The sequence below is a fragment of the Triticum dicoccoides genome, chromosome 6A, assembly GCF_002162155.2.
Source record: "Triticum dicoccoides isolate Atlit2015 ecotype Zavitan chromosome 6A, WEW_v2.0, whole genome shotgun sequence".
Taxonomy (NCBI): Eukaryota; Viridiplantae; Streptophyta; class Magnoliopsida; order Poales; family Poaceae; genus Triticum; species Triticum dicoccoides.
The window spans coordinates 5,032,400-5,046,535 of NC_041390.1; the positions used below are offsets into that span (position 1 = coordinate 5,032,400).

A 14,136-nucleotide genomic window follows, 5' to 3' on the forward strand; every position below is an offset into this window, starting at 1 on the left:
ACGTCGTCTTCCTCCGCGAGGTCGGCCCAGCGCGGTGGCCCGACCGGTTCGGGGGATGCGGGGACAGCAGGCACAGCGGGCGTGGGGGGGGGGGGCTGGCGGCGCGGCAGCGACCGCAGCGGACGGGGAGGTCGCGGGGTGGAGATCCCGGCAGCAAGGCCGCCGGCGGTCGGGGACCTCGCGGCGAGTCGCCCTCCGAGTCGCGGGAGCCCATCACTACTCCCTCCGTGCTAAACTATTGCCAAGGTCAAGATCCGCCATGAGCTTTCTGGCTGCGCGTTCGGCATGGTGCTCCTGGAAACCAACAATCTATTGCTACGTACATACAGAGGATCGACCATGTGTCAATCACGGACACGATCGGAACGTCTCCGGACGCATCTCTAGTTACCAAACAATTACGGAACCCTTAATCCTACTTATATCAACTACGATGCATATCTATAATATGGGCTAATTATACCGCATCGACCGGGACGCGATCGGACCTTGCTCTGGACGGAGCTGCGGCCATCTATGGAGGCGTCAACCATGGTAGGCGGCCGCGGCGGCAGCGACGCCAGGTCACAGACGCAAGCTACAAGAGGGCGGCGGCAGAAGGCAGCGTCGCTGCCCTTGGACGTTCTGGTGGACATTGCGGCGTGCACCGACCCGGCCACCTTCGTGCGCTGTGCCGCCACTTGCGTGGACATGCGCTGCCGCGTCAAGGAATACATCAGCCTCTGCGGCCCCCTCCACCTCCAGCACGGCGACCGCTTCGTGCTCCCCCTCCTGCGCGGCCACCTAATCTACGGGTCCCACGACTGGTCCAAGCCCAAGGAGAAGCTGTTTCTGCTGGACACCAGCGCACCGGATGCCACCAAGCTGCGCACATCAACCCGTACGTGGAGGCTTTCCCGTCGCGTGATGGTCTCGTGCTCGCCCGTGTGGGCGTGGCCAAAGAGCTCCGTGTGTGCGACCCGGCCACCGGTAGGAGCCTGACCCTGCCATCTGAACCGATGTTTCGTGGGTGGTCTTAGAAAAGTTATGTCTTGCTGGTTGGTGACTGTGATAAGGCGGCCACCTCCGTTGCCGGCATTTTCAAGTGGTCAAGGCATGTCTAGATATGTCACCATATGGCGGCAACCTGCAGTTCCAGACCTTCTCGACAGAGCATGGCGCGTGGGGCCTCACACCGAGACCTGGCTTCCTAACCTACAAAGCAGGTTTCAACGAAGCCTCGGCAAGGCCCTGGTCACCGGCGGCGATGTGCACTGGCTATGCCAGACTGACACCGGATCCTACATCCTCAGGCTCCGTGTCAAAGCAGCAAAGGTGTTGGTGACGGAGCTCCCGAAAGGGTTCGCACACAACGAAGAGCATCAAAAACTTCTGGCAACATCGTCGGTGGGTGGGGATGTGCTCGTGCTTGTCGCCCACGATGATAAGATATCAGCTTGGGCACAATCGCAACATACAGCCAAGTGGAAGCAACGACCACATGTGGTGATCAACATGACGGAGACAATTTTGCGGTTCCTTGACAAGGCAGGCGGGAGCTGCATTCCACCGATGAAGCCAGTCAAATTCAACCTAGTGTGGTTCGCCGAGAGTAGTGGCATTGTGCTCATCACTGCATGCAACGGTTTCTTTTGGCTCGACCTGCAGTCCATGAAGATCGTGAGGTGGTTCTCAGATCATAGGGTCATATACACGACCCAGAATATCCCATATGAGATGAGTTTGACGGCTTGGGTTCCAACGTTCAATAGCACTTTGTGATTAATTCTTTGCAGTTCTGGTTCCAATCTCAACTTCATAATCAACAATAGAAGCACACGTGTATGACAAAACAATTAAATTTTACAAGTTTTATTTTCCCCTTTGTATGAAAATTGTAGCCCCATTAATCATAGCTCTACGGTTTTGCTAGTTTTATCCTGTTTTCGATAGCAAAGTTGTGGTTAGAGTTTTCATGCCTTGTTGTACGGTTTCATGCCTAGTTTCCCCTCTATATTGAGCTAATGCAAAGTTGTATCCAAGGCCGAGCCCCTTAGTACCCCATATCCCTATGCGTGGGAGCCTCGATGGAACAGTCTGGACACAGGGTGCTGTGGAGCTCGGCCTACAAAAAACTGCACTGATGAATATTTCCGTGGTTGTTACAATTTACAAATTATAAGGTTGTGTTGTTTCCTCTGATGATAATCTTATCTGACTGGTTTCTTCTCTATTTCTACAATCCAAAGTTATGTTCGTTGATTGGTTGGACAACTAGAAAAACACCATCTCAATTGATTTCTGCTATTGCTTACCTGATGCACCCACATTTAAACTCACTCATCAAACTATTCAGAAAACTGCAGATACATTTTAGCTATATATTAGCACAATCAAGTTTCTGAAATGCGGCCATGTCAGACCACTAGGAATTACTGCTTCAGTAGCTCTCAGTTCACTTATAAATGTTTCTGTAGTACCCATGTAAGATGCTCGAGGATTAACTTCTCAGTAATTGCGCTGCCATGTAGTTTCTCTGATGAGCACATGTCGTGGAACGTCAATAGGATGCAACACCGGCATAAAGGCCGGGTAATAGGAGCACCTGATCCAGTCACATCTAACAACCTAATCCACTACCTAGTAATTTTGTCACTGACTCTAATCAGAACTAATAGATACTCCCTCTGTCTCACAATGTAAGACCGTTTCTGAAGCTATGTTTGCTTGAAAAATGATGTTATATTGTGCGATGGAGGGAGTACTTGCACTTGCACTTGCTTCTCTAACATAGGTTTTCTGCTACAGTACATCCAGCTGCTAGCAAGGAAATGCAACTCGGCTCACCCTTCTTCGATCCAAGACCTTCCTGTTCATAGTTACCCTGCAAGTTACGTCGAATTAAACATAGTTACCCTGCAAGTTACGTCGAATTAAACATAGTTACCCTGCAAGTTCAGCTTACTATTGCCAGTTCATTAGAAGGGTTTAGACGCCTTTTTCACACATCATTTGGAAGATTAAGATCCCTCAAAATGTGAAGTTCTTTGCATGGCTAACCATACAAGGAAAATGCCTAACAGCAGATAATCTCCCAAGAAGGAATTGGCCTGCCAATCCTGTTTGCCAACTGTGTAACATTGGCTTCAAGTCTGCTGTCCACCTGTTTGCAACTTGCCCATTTACTGCTACTGTCTGGGGCTACTTTCTGACCAGATTAACCTATCGGTTTGATCTTAGACCAAGCTACAACAAGACACGATCTCGCTGGTACAATGGTGGCTACACACTCTGGACAACATCCCCGCGCAACGTTACAAATATTTCTCTGCGCTTCCGATGCTCATCTGGTGTCAGGTTTGGAAAGAAAAAACAACAGGATATTCAACACCAAAGCCAATGATTTCATTGGAACATGCAACCTGATCTCTGATGAACTTCACACATGGCTTAGAATCAAAGGTGTTAAATGGTTGGCACAATTATAGTGCAATTTGGCCCTCCCCAACCCCTGTTTCTTACATGTGTACAGCTATTACCCTGGGTGTACATTTCTTTTTGGCATGCCCATACCTCAGGGTGGACACGGTCCGGGCCGGTCCGGTCCCTGACCGAGCCGCGCTTTGGACCGGCCGCGACCGGTCCGGACCGGACCGGACCGAAGTGCCCAGCGGGCCTGTTTTCCTGAACCGGACCGACGAGGAGAAAGCTCGGTCAGGACCGAGGGACCGAGCGATGGCGGGGTGGGGCAGGGCGTGAGCTGCGCGTGTGCCCCGGCGCCTGCATGTGTGTGCCCTGCGCGTGTGCCCAGCGTGCGTGCGTCCGTGCCGTACCCTGTCCCTGAAGAGCAACTCCTCCGGCTGTTTGCTGTAGACGAAGATGCAGTTCATCTATGGTAGCGTCTCTACCTACATCAAGCTCGTCCCGGAGAACTCCGCCGCCGGCCGGCACCGTCACCATCAGCACATACTACGTGCCTACATCGCCGCTTCCAATTTCAGATTACTGATGAGCTTGTACTGCAATCATGGTGACTGTATGTGCATCAATTGACTGCAAATTCAGGCATCAGTTGTGGGGGACGGCCATGACGAGATCGACTCGGGGTTCCTGGGGAACAAGATGGGGCACACCAACGTGTGTGTGTTCACCGACGTGCTTGTCAGCACCCGAGGTGGGCTTGGAACGAACACACACGAACGAGAGACATCAGTGTTTTATTCTGCACACATTCCAGAGCTTTTCTGTTCTACAATATATCTTTGCTATTTATTCAGACTTACAGAACAGGAAACAGGGCTTCGTGGCACCTGACTTTCGCTGTCATGATTCACAGCATTCGTGCCATCCAACGAGCAGACTGACGAGGCACGAGACTCGCTCAAGCTGTTAGACCCGCGAGCTGAACTAGCTAACAGAAAAAAAGCGTTCGACCCTAACCTGACGAAAAACCAAAGTGCACCACAAATCAGGTTAAGCACAATATCACATCCACAAACTGATTTTGACATTTTGGACAGCAAGAATAACTAAATTTGGACAGCATTTCCTTTGTTTTTTGGACATCCACAAACTGATTTTGACATGAAAGATGGCACAAATCAGGTTAAGCACAATATCACATCCACAAACATAAGGTCTTATCATCATTGAACGACACGATTACAAACTTGCTCTAACAATTCCAAGTCCATGGCAATTGACAAGTTGAACATAACACAAATGAGAGGTTCATCTCCAAGCTAGCAGTGACAATTCATAGTTCATGACAAACATAACAGAAATGCAAAAGTAGCCTTCACATGAGAAAGATCACTTTGACATTCATCTCCAAAATAGCAAGATCAACATCCACATGATGAATGTCTACAAGTAAGATAAGCAACATTCACATAAATAATATTTGGTATCGTATGACAAGTGAAACATGTAGGAAGAATAGTTACCAATCGTTGATCTCCTCCACCACAGTGGGTAACTTGATGTTCTCAACATCATCCTCTTCATTCTCATCCCTCGGCTACAAGTGTGGAAGTTAGACAAATGCTCACATCACATACAACAAGACCAAAAAAGAAATAAAGCAAAGGTAAGGAAAAGATGGCAAACATACCACCAGATTCAAGTCAACATGAGCACCCTTGATATAACTTGCACCACAAACTAATGCCTCCACCATAACCGGTTTTAACGAACTCCTATAGTCATCTAATACGACACAAGTTGACAAACTAGAGTGAGGATGAGAAGTTGACAAGTTTATATCCAAAGTTCTATAGTATGAGTTGACATACCTAAAATCCTTCCGGTCATGCTGAAGGTAGATTCCGAAGACACGGAGGTAGCCGGGATAGTAATGAACCTCTTGGCTATCTTGGCCAACATTGGGTACCTTGGAGCATTCTCTTTCCACCAACCAAGAAGATCAAGAGCCTTGTCGCGAGGGGCAACCGCATCCTCTAAGTAGTTCCTCAACTCACTCTTTGATATTCTTGTTGAACGGGACGATAAGAAGGCCTCGTACCCAGCTTGAACCGGGATACTAGGAATGTTTGTAGAGGAAGATGAGCTTTCTCCATTTCCAGCTTGCTTATTTTGAGCAACACATTTGTCATACAAGGCTGCCAACTCTTTCTCCACAGTTTTGATCTCAGTCCTAAACCTCGTACTTCCTTCTCCATATAGTTCTCCAAAGGCCCACTCTATGTAACCCATCTTGTACCTAGGATCAAAGATGATAGCATTGGAGTGAATTAGAAAGCATATGAGTAAAAAAACAGCAACCACGGGAGTAAAAACAGCAAGCATGTGTACCTAGGATCAAAGATGGTTGCGATCACCATGGCATTGTTCTTTTCTTCCCAATATTTGTCAAACTTCTCCAACATTGCTTCACCCATTTCCTTATAGTGGTCACTGTCACTAGCCATTGCATGTTTGATTGCAAGCTTGATACCAACAATGTATGGGTAGAAGATGTTCAAAGTGGGATATAAGCTTCCTGAAAATGCTTTTGTCACCTCAGCCAAACTCTCAAGTAATGGAGAGATAAGGTCATACATGTCCCACTCTGCGTTTGTCGGCGCCCAAGCATAGTTGGCATTTGAACGAGCATGAGAGGTCAAGGCTTCCTTATATCCACGGGCAGTGCTAATCATCTTAAAGGTTGAACTCCACCTTGTTTTACAATCCAAGTGTAAATGATTACCAACTTTGACACCCAAGCTTTTGCAAGTGGCAACAAAAGCATGGAGACGAGAAGGTGACCTCTTGAAGTACTTCACCGTCTCTCTCAAGCTGTTTATCAAATTATCTAAGATCGCTGTCCCATCTTGCACGACCAAGTTGAGGATGTGTGCACAACAACGGATATGAAAATATTGGCCTTCGAAGTCCTTACCTACAAAAGAGCTTCTATATGAGCATAGCAACAAGCATATGAGCACAAAATAGCATATTCAGCAAGCATATGAGCACAAAATAGCATATGAGCACAAAACAGCATATGAGCAAGCATATTCAGCAAGCATATGACCAAAAACAGCAAGCATATGAGCAAAAACAGCAAGCATATTCAGCAAGGATAGAATCATACCTCTCCGGAACAAGAACTTGGCCTTCAAAGCATCGACCGCACCATCATTGTTTGAAGCATTGCCAAGTGTGACGGACATAATTTTGGTCTCAATATTCCATTCTAGCACAACCGCATAGAGAGCATCCGCAATGACATTTCCAGAGTGAGGAGGATCCAACTCTATGAAAGCAAGCACACGGGTTTGTAAGTTCCAATTCTCATCTATATAGTGTGCAACCACACACATGTAAGATAAGGTTTGGTTGCTTGTCCACAAATCTGTAGTTAGACATATGGAGCTCACACCCTTTAGGAGAGATTTCAGCACCTCTTTTTCGTTCTTGTAAACCCTCATGCACTCGGCTCGTATTGCCTTCCTTCCAATGGGTTTATAATTTGGATTCATGCACTTCATCAGAATGTTGAACCACTCATGTTCAACCATTCTAAATGAATACTCATGCACACATATCATCTTAGCAATAAGCTCCTTGACGATTCCTTGGTTGTACTCAATAGAGGGGTGCATTGTTGGAGCACTTGTTGGACCATTGATTTTGTGCAGTTCAAGAGTTGTTTGGATGGCATTCCTAGCGATCTTGTTCCTTAAACCTTCACATTTTAAGATATGCCTTCCAATAGTTGAGGTGCTGCCACCTTGCGTATACGCATACCTCTTTTTGGGACAATAATTACAAACAGCCTTCAACACAATCTCTCCCGGATGCTCCGTCGATGGCTCTTTGACCTTGTGAAAATGGGCCCAAACATCCGATGACATCCTAACAGGAGCATTGGCTCTTCGCCTCTTGTTCTTTTTCCTTTCTCTTGCCTCCTCCTCACTAGATACAACATGCACAAGTGATTCCTCGGACATAGTGTCACCTTCTAGTTCATCAGCTGATTCCTTATACCCTTCTGATGTATCATCATCCGACATATTAGCACTCGGTTGTGGTGGGACTATAAACAGATTTTGCTCCTCGTATTCCTCATCGTCCTTGTCCTTGTCCTTGTCCTCATCCTCATCCATGTCCACGTCCTCGTCCTCGTCCTCGTCCTCGTCCTCATCCTCCTTCTCCTCGTCATCTACCACCTAACACACATGAGCACACAAATAAGCATCAAGCATCACCTATATGGTTATATGGAAATATGGCTACATCAAGCATCAAGTAAAGCAATCTTACAATAGTAGAGGCAGCGGCTTCCGCGGCACGCACGCCGGCACTGGTGCGGTCGGGGAGACGCCTCGGAGGTGGATGGTGTTTTTTAACCTACAAATCAACTCTCCCGTTGGGGCATTGGGAAAGTCTTTCGCCTTCTTAATCTGCACCTTAGGCTTCCTCTTCTTCCTCGGAACCGGCGGAGGCAACGCCGAATCTTGTCTAATTAGGTAATTCACGCTTTTCTCCTTTGCCTTCGCCTTCGCATTCTCCTTACCAGCACCCTTTCCCTTCTCATTCCCCTTCTCCTTCACCATTATCTACAAAACACAGCACATAACTCAGATTATCAGGTTACAAAAACAGCAAATATCTCAGACCATGGTACACATCACAGGGAACGAGTATGAACAAAATACGCACAAAATCAGGTTGCATCATACAAAATGAACAGGAACAGGCTTTTGTAGCATAGAAAATCATCTACTACTAGTGAAAATGAACATAATTATCTCCTGAATCCTGACCATTATCTAAAAAAACAGCAGCACCAGGGGATCACTAGCGGCATTCTCGAACCTGCGGCTGCTGGTGTCTAAGAATTTAGCTGAAAAATCAGGTTCGAGAATGAACACCAGCATCACACAATTCCCCTCTCATTCCCCTTCTCCTTCACCAATCACCATTATCTCCTGACCAAACACTACATCTCCAGATCTCCTATCTAAGTTTCTCTGAATCATCTCAGTTTGGCGAGGGCCAAGGGTTACAGGTTAGGGACACATTACCTTTTCCTCTTCGTGGCGCTCGGTGAGGAACCAGGGAAGGACGGACCGACGGCGTGCTGGCCTTGCTGCCTCCCCGACGTAGATGTGCTCCTCCAGCTCGGACTCGGAAGAGATGACGCCGTCGGTGAAGGGAGAGCCGCGGGCAACGGCGCCGTCGCCTTGGGTTAGGGTTAGGGATAGAGCAAAGGAGGAGGCGCCTCTGTTTGTGAGGAGGGGAGGAATCGAGCGAGGAGGGAGGGGATGGAACGAGGGGAAGGGGTGCTCGGCAGGGCCTCTATCGATCTGTTACATTAGATGGGCTGGGCCTTGCGCCATCGGTCCGCTCGGTCGGCCCGGTTAAAAACCGGACCGGACCGAACTTTTTTCGGTCTGCTTTTCTGGGCTCGGACCGGCACACTTTTCTATCGGGCCTGGACCGTACGGGCCGGTCCTAAACGGGCCACGAGCGGGCCGGAAAGCCCGCTCGTGCCGTCCAGGCTGACCCATACCCTGTATTTTCCATATGGAGTTTACCCTTAATGAATCAAAAACAGCGTCTGGTGTGTTTCATAAAAAAAAAGCAAGTTATGTACATAGTACTATCTGTTGGCACAGGCCCAACATCGACGCTGTGATCTGACGTGTACTTCCGATGAGAGGAACATACGACAGACTAGCAAGGCCCAATTTCTTTCTGGGCGAGACCCTAGTATAGGAGCTCAGCAGTCTAGCTACTATGGCTTGCTGGAAATAAACAAAGCACTCATGCACACGTACGCAATACACGAGATGCGGATTGATTGGAAAAGGCTCATGTCACACTCACACCCATTTATTTCTCTGATCTTACGGTTTGTTTACAAGGGGATACAAAGAATTATATTGCAGCTAGCTAGCCTACCACTAGTCCCTAGCAGACAGGTCTCTTACGTCGCATTTGATTCCAATACTATCTATATATTAAGCAAACTCTCGATGTTTTTTGTAGCAGCTAGCACTTGTTTGCAGAAGCTGCATTTATCAACGTGAGGCCATCCTAGTTTTAGCATGCGATCTGCAGCACAAAATTTTCTTTGCAGGAGCAGTCAGCGGTAGGAATTTCTTATGCCCTGCCTGCAACTTTTAACTTCCACACTCTAGCTTCTTGGTGGCCTTGCCAAGGTCCAACTTGGTCGCCTTGGCCTTCATGTCGGTCAAGGTGGGTTCCTACTAGTGCCATCTGTGATGAATCTTGGTGGCAGAGTCCTTGGTCCTCTTGGCGCGCCCATGGAACTTGCGCATCCCGTACACGTCCATGCATGAAAGGTTGGATTCCTCTTCCAATTCCGACTTTTTCCTACGAAGCTCCTTATCTTCAAATAGCGATTCTAATTCATTTCCAGGAAACTCGCCTATCCAGCAAGGCGTATACGGGAAAGCTGAGTCCATCTCCCCAAATGGTAGTCCGCAGACCGGGTTGTAATATGCTGAACACACATTGCCCATGTCTTGAAATTTCGAGCTGTTGCAATCATATACCAGTACTCTTGTTTTTCTCCTTGATGAAATTAAGAAGACAATCTCTTTATAAGGATGAAACCCAAGGAAATAATAATTTCCTTCATATCCCTCTTCAAGAACGTTATCCTCTTCAACATCATATTCAATGTCAAGAATGTTATCCTCGTCGGAGTTCCATTCATATTTCTCTTCCACTGTCGCTCTGTTAATTTCATGTGTATTACCATTATGCTCAGGCAACGACTTACGGTAGTTAACATCCTGTAAGATCCATTGTCTACCCATTTGTTGAGCATAGTCCTCATGTTCAAAGGTCTTAAGAGTGGTATCATGGTTTAGCACCCACTCTATTTGACTGCACGATTCATTGAGATGCCAAACCTGAAGAAGCGGACTCCTCTTATGAGGTACTGCACAATACACCCCTCCCAGTGATCTACCCAAATGGTGCTCAGGATATCCTTTTAGTGAAAATTCACTGACACCTGGTAGTTTAATTACTCTGTACGTGTCATCTGACAAACACATTCTGCAGACACAAAACAATCAGGTAAAACAGATTAATAACAACATGAGTGAATCATAGCAGTATAGATTGTGGGAGGATTTGTAGGATTTTCTAGAAAATTCCCATAGGATTTTTCCTACATTTGTTTGCTATGTATGACATTCATTTCATGGGAATGCACGTACTAGACTCTTCGGATTGTGTTCATATTGACCTAATTCCTAAAAATTCATAGCATTAAGTGTGAGCATATTCGAAAATTTAGAAGGGTTGACATCGAGTGGACATCACAATCTTTTACTTTGATTTCAAAATCCTACGAACCAGACGAGCCCTTGCTAAACGAGAATAATGACATAGGAGCAAGTAAGTAGTAGTACCTCATGAGATAGCCATGCTCGCATTGGATGTAGAGCGTGCTTCGCGAGTAGACGGCATGATAATGATATAGATTATACCACAAATCCGAATGCATGTTGCGGACGAGCCCTGCAGCCTCCCCTTCTCGAATAAAGATCCTCTTGTCCCACTGCCGAGTCGCCGATGAGAACACATGGATGACGTATAACTCTGGAGGCCACTCCGATTCAAGCAACGCATCATCATGATCGCTGTGCGATTCACCGGCAGCTAGCACACACGGAACCAAAAGTACCTGATAGTGTGTTGACATGGTCGGTTCGAACGCGAGGTAGGCACTTTGATCGAATCCCAACACGTTTGATCCAGGACGTTGGGGTAGACGCGCCCACCGACGCGTGGCCGGGTTGATGACATAATCACACGGCAGTGCATTGTCGCACTCGTGTCTCAGACCCCGGCAAAGCAATAGGCCATTGCAGTGGTACGTGACGGTGACGCCCATGCAGGGCAAGAAGTCGAGCCCTCCAGAGATCGTCGGGCCCGTCGAGGGACGGGAGAAGAACTCCGAGAATCTAAGGCGGGTGAAGTTGATGAAGATCCCGCGCACCGAGCGCGAGAGCAGGTGGCCACGCAGGCGGGCGTCGACGGTGTCGCGCCATGCACTGCAGACCAGCCGGGCCGCGGCTAGGGTGTGCGGCACGATGCGCCGGAGGACCTCTGCGAGGACGTCGCTGGGTAGCACGACCGGATTCGAGGCCATTGCCGATTGCTCTCGTTCGCCGCTCCTTTTCGAGTTTCCAGTCGTCCGCGATCCGCACGCGCGGCTATATGACCGGCCGAGCGCTGCTACACGTCCGATATTTTGCGTATGATTTTGGTACGACGTATAATCAGCGCCTGATTATCGTGCACAAATCGGACAGCGATTGGAGACGTATTGGACCTGGAGTAGTATACGAGGCAAAGTCTATATCTTTTGACTCCAAAGTTGGGGCCCATTATTATATTGCTTTAATAAAAAGTTCACATATATAAGGAAGCCAATATGTCTCTGTAGCAAGGTTTTGGTTACCTGTCCAAATTTTGAGATTTCCCATGGTTACTGTGTATTTCCGTGCCCCTCGGTAAATCCATATACTGAGCAAAAAATACCATTTTTTGAATTTTTTAAATTTAAACTCTCGATTTATAGTAAAGTATGTAGGATGTAATTAATGCCACGGGAGTTGGTTCTGGTGTGTTGGTAGCAACCTACTTCCTGTTTTGAGATGTCTCTGGTTCAAATGTTCGTTCATGTACTTATTTGAATTCAAATTTCAACTATAAAATTCGTTCGAAATATCTGTATTTCTCGGTAACCATGCTAACCACGTTTACTAGTTCCCCTCAGTAAAAATGTTTCATTCGGTAACCAAAACATTGTTTGTAGATGGCTAAATACTCACATATGTTTATGAGTACATATTCGGGTATTTGCACGCTGGCCAGTTCGGATGACACGGTTTTGCTGCTCTCGGTGACTGGGGTCGTCCGTGTTGAGTATTGTGATTATTAGGAAAGCTACGATAGTGTAGGATATTATTTTATATTACCTTGTACTTTAAGATGATGATGTACTTCTATATATATGTCCATGAGCCTCAAGCAATACAACAGACGATTCCACCAATCCTTTTTATTCCTTTATAACGTGGTATCAGCCTAACCGATCCAACCCTAGCCGCCGCCTATCTCTTCAGCCCTATGCCCCGCCCCTGGGGCGGTCGGCCTCCATAACCGCCGTCGGGGGCCACGCAACCCGTACCTAGGGTTTGTCCGCCGATCGCGTTGATCGACTGCCCTAGAGAGTCTATTTCCCGATTAATTGATCTGCAGTTTTCTCTCTCGTCGGTCGTTTGATCAGTGTTCTTTTTTGGTTTTCTGATCTATAGACCATGTTGAGTCACTTGCCGCCGTTCGTCATCTACAACGCGTGTCTCCTTTGTCGACATCTTCATCGACTCCTGCTGGATGGTGCCTCAAGCTTCACGCATGTCTGCCAGCGCACTGACCCGAGCGGACCTCGTATCCTCGTTGAGGGCATGTAAAATGATTGATAAGATAGTCTTATCTTAAGTTTTGCATGTAATTTAGAGATGACAAAGAAAAATATCTATAATGGGTCATCTTTTAGCCTTATCTTCAATAACTAGCAATTCCTAAAAATGTGATGAGACATATTGTGCTAAGAGATCATCTCTTGTCTTATAATAAATAAATAAAAACAAACCTTCACTTATGAGTTCTCTCTCCTCCATCTTATCATTTATCCTACGTGACACTCGTAAGATATCACCATTGTACATGCCAAGTGGTCGCGGCCTCACGCACCGATGCGGTCTGCATGTGGCGTGGGCATCTCATGCACCTGCCTCATCAGGTGTATGGCTGCATGTTGGGCTCTGGCTGCTCGCATGCATGTACGGGCCCGTTCAATCCGCCTTTGCACAGCCCGTTCCACGCCCGGTTGCACGCGCATGTCTGGTCCGATCGGCCGACCCACACCGCGGACACCTCCATCACCGATCGAGCAGCTAGTTCTCTTCCTCCATGCCGCGCGGCCAGTCACTTGCGCGCGTCTTGAGAGATTCAGTGAAGATCAACGTCAAGTTTACACGCCTATCCACCGATCGAGCAACGGGATTGCCTGTTCGGGCCATAGTGCCGCGGCCCGCGGTCAACCGCCGCCCTGAGGACATCGCTACAGGCCGTTCCCAAGGCTGCACCAACCCTCGCGCTGCCGCTGCGTCATCCGGTCGGCCGTAGCGAGTGTGGCACGCGGTCCCTGCAATCGTCATGAGGTCTTCCCCGCCATCGCCCTGACCCACGCGCTGCCGCTGCATCGCCTCTTCGGGTCGTAGCATCGCGGCACGCGGTCTACTCTGCCGTCCCCGCGTGTTGACTTCTATGTGGTATGCGTCGTGCCGCCTCCCTAGGTGCGGGATCGCCACCGTCTTTGCCGATCTTTATCATGCTGTTAGGTTCTTCCTCACCTACTTCGGGCACCGTCGCCGCGCTTCTGACCTAGCCGCCACGGCTCTTCTTCGCTGTCGACGGCGACTACCTCGACACAGGCCACCCCGACTCGACGTCGAACGGCGTTCCTCGCACGACTACCTCGACAACGGCTACACCATCCTACGCTCTCAGCTACCTCGACAAACGGCAAAAAGGGCTACCGCTTTGCTTGAGCCAGCTCGTCGGTTTCTCCAGCCACGATTTCTGTGATGCATCGAC

General features: G+C 48.1%; 2 protein-coding genes and 1 pseudogene across 3 annotated transcripts; 1 reads left to right on the forward strand and 2 right to left on the reverse strand.

Annotated features, from left to right (window-relative positions):
* Window positions 1-531: 531 nt before the first annotated feature.
* On the forward strand, window positions 532-1,761 carry LOC119315435 (annotated as a pseudogene).
* Window positions 1,762-4,577: 2,816 nt separating this feature from the next.
* Window positions 4,578-8,728, reverse strand: LOC119319215 (zinc finger BED domain-containing protein RICESLEEPER 2-like). Of its 2 annotated transcripts, none has more exons than XM_037593703.1 (8): window positions 8,511-8,728; window positions 7,747-8,042; window positions 6,575-7,652; window positions 5,794-6,379; window positions 5,274-5,701; window positions 5,093-5,187; window positions 4,926-4,999; window positions 4,578-4,845 (listed from the first exon to the last, which is right to left on the reverse strand). In XM_037593703.1, coding segments are annotated over exons 3-8 (2,199 nt in total). In that variant the 5' UTR covers window positions 7,590-7,652; window positions 7,747-8,042; window positions 8,511-8,728; the 3' UTR covers window positions 4,578-4,844. The 2 variants fall into 2 exon arrangements, with proteins under 2 accessions (XP_037449600.1, XP_037449599.1); XM_037593702.1 differs by having other exon boundaries at window positions 5,274-5,713.
* LOC119315436 lies at window positions 7,646-11,620 on the reverse strand. Its single transcript, XM_037590068.1, has 7 exons — window positions 10,878-11,620; window positions 10,214-10,518; window positions 9,706-10,177; window positions 8,932-8,999; window positions 8,274-8,329; window positions 7,747-8,042; window positions 7,646-7,652 (listed from the first exon to the last, which is right to left on the reverse strand). The coding sequence occupies exons 1-7, from the start codon at window positions 11,618-11,620 to the stop codon at window positions 7,646-7,648; spliced, it is 1,947 nt and encodes a 648-aa protein (XP_037445965.1).
* Window positions 11,621-14,136: the final 2,516 nt, after the last annotated feature.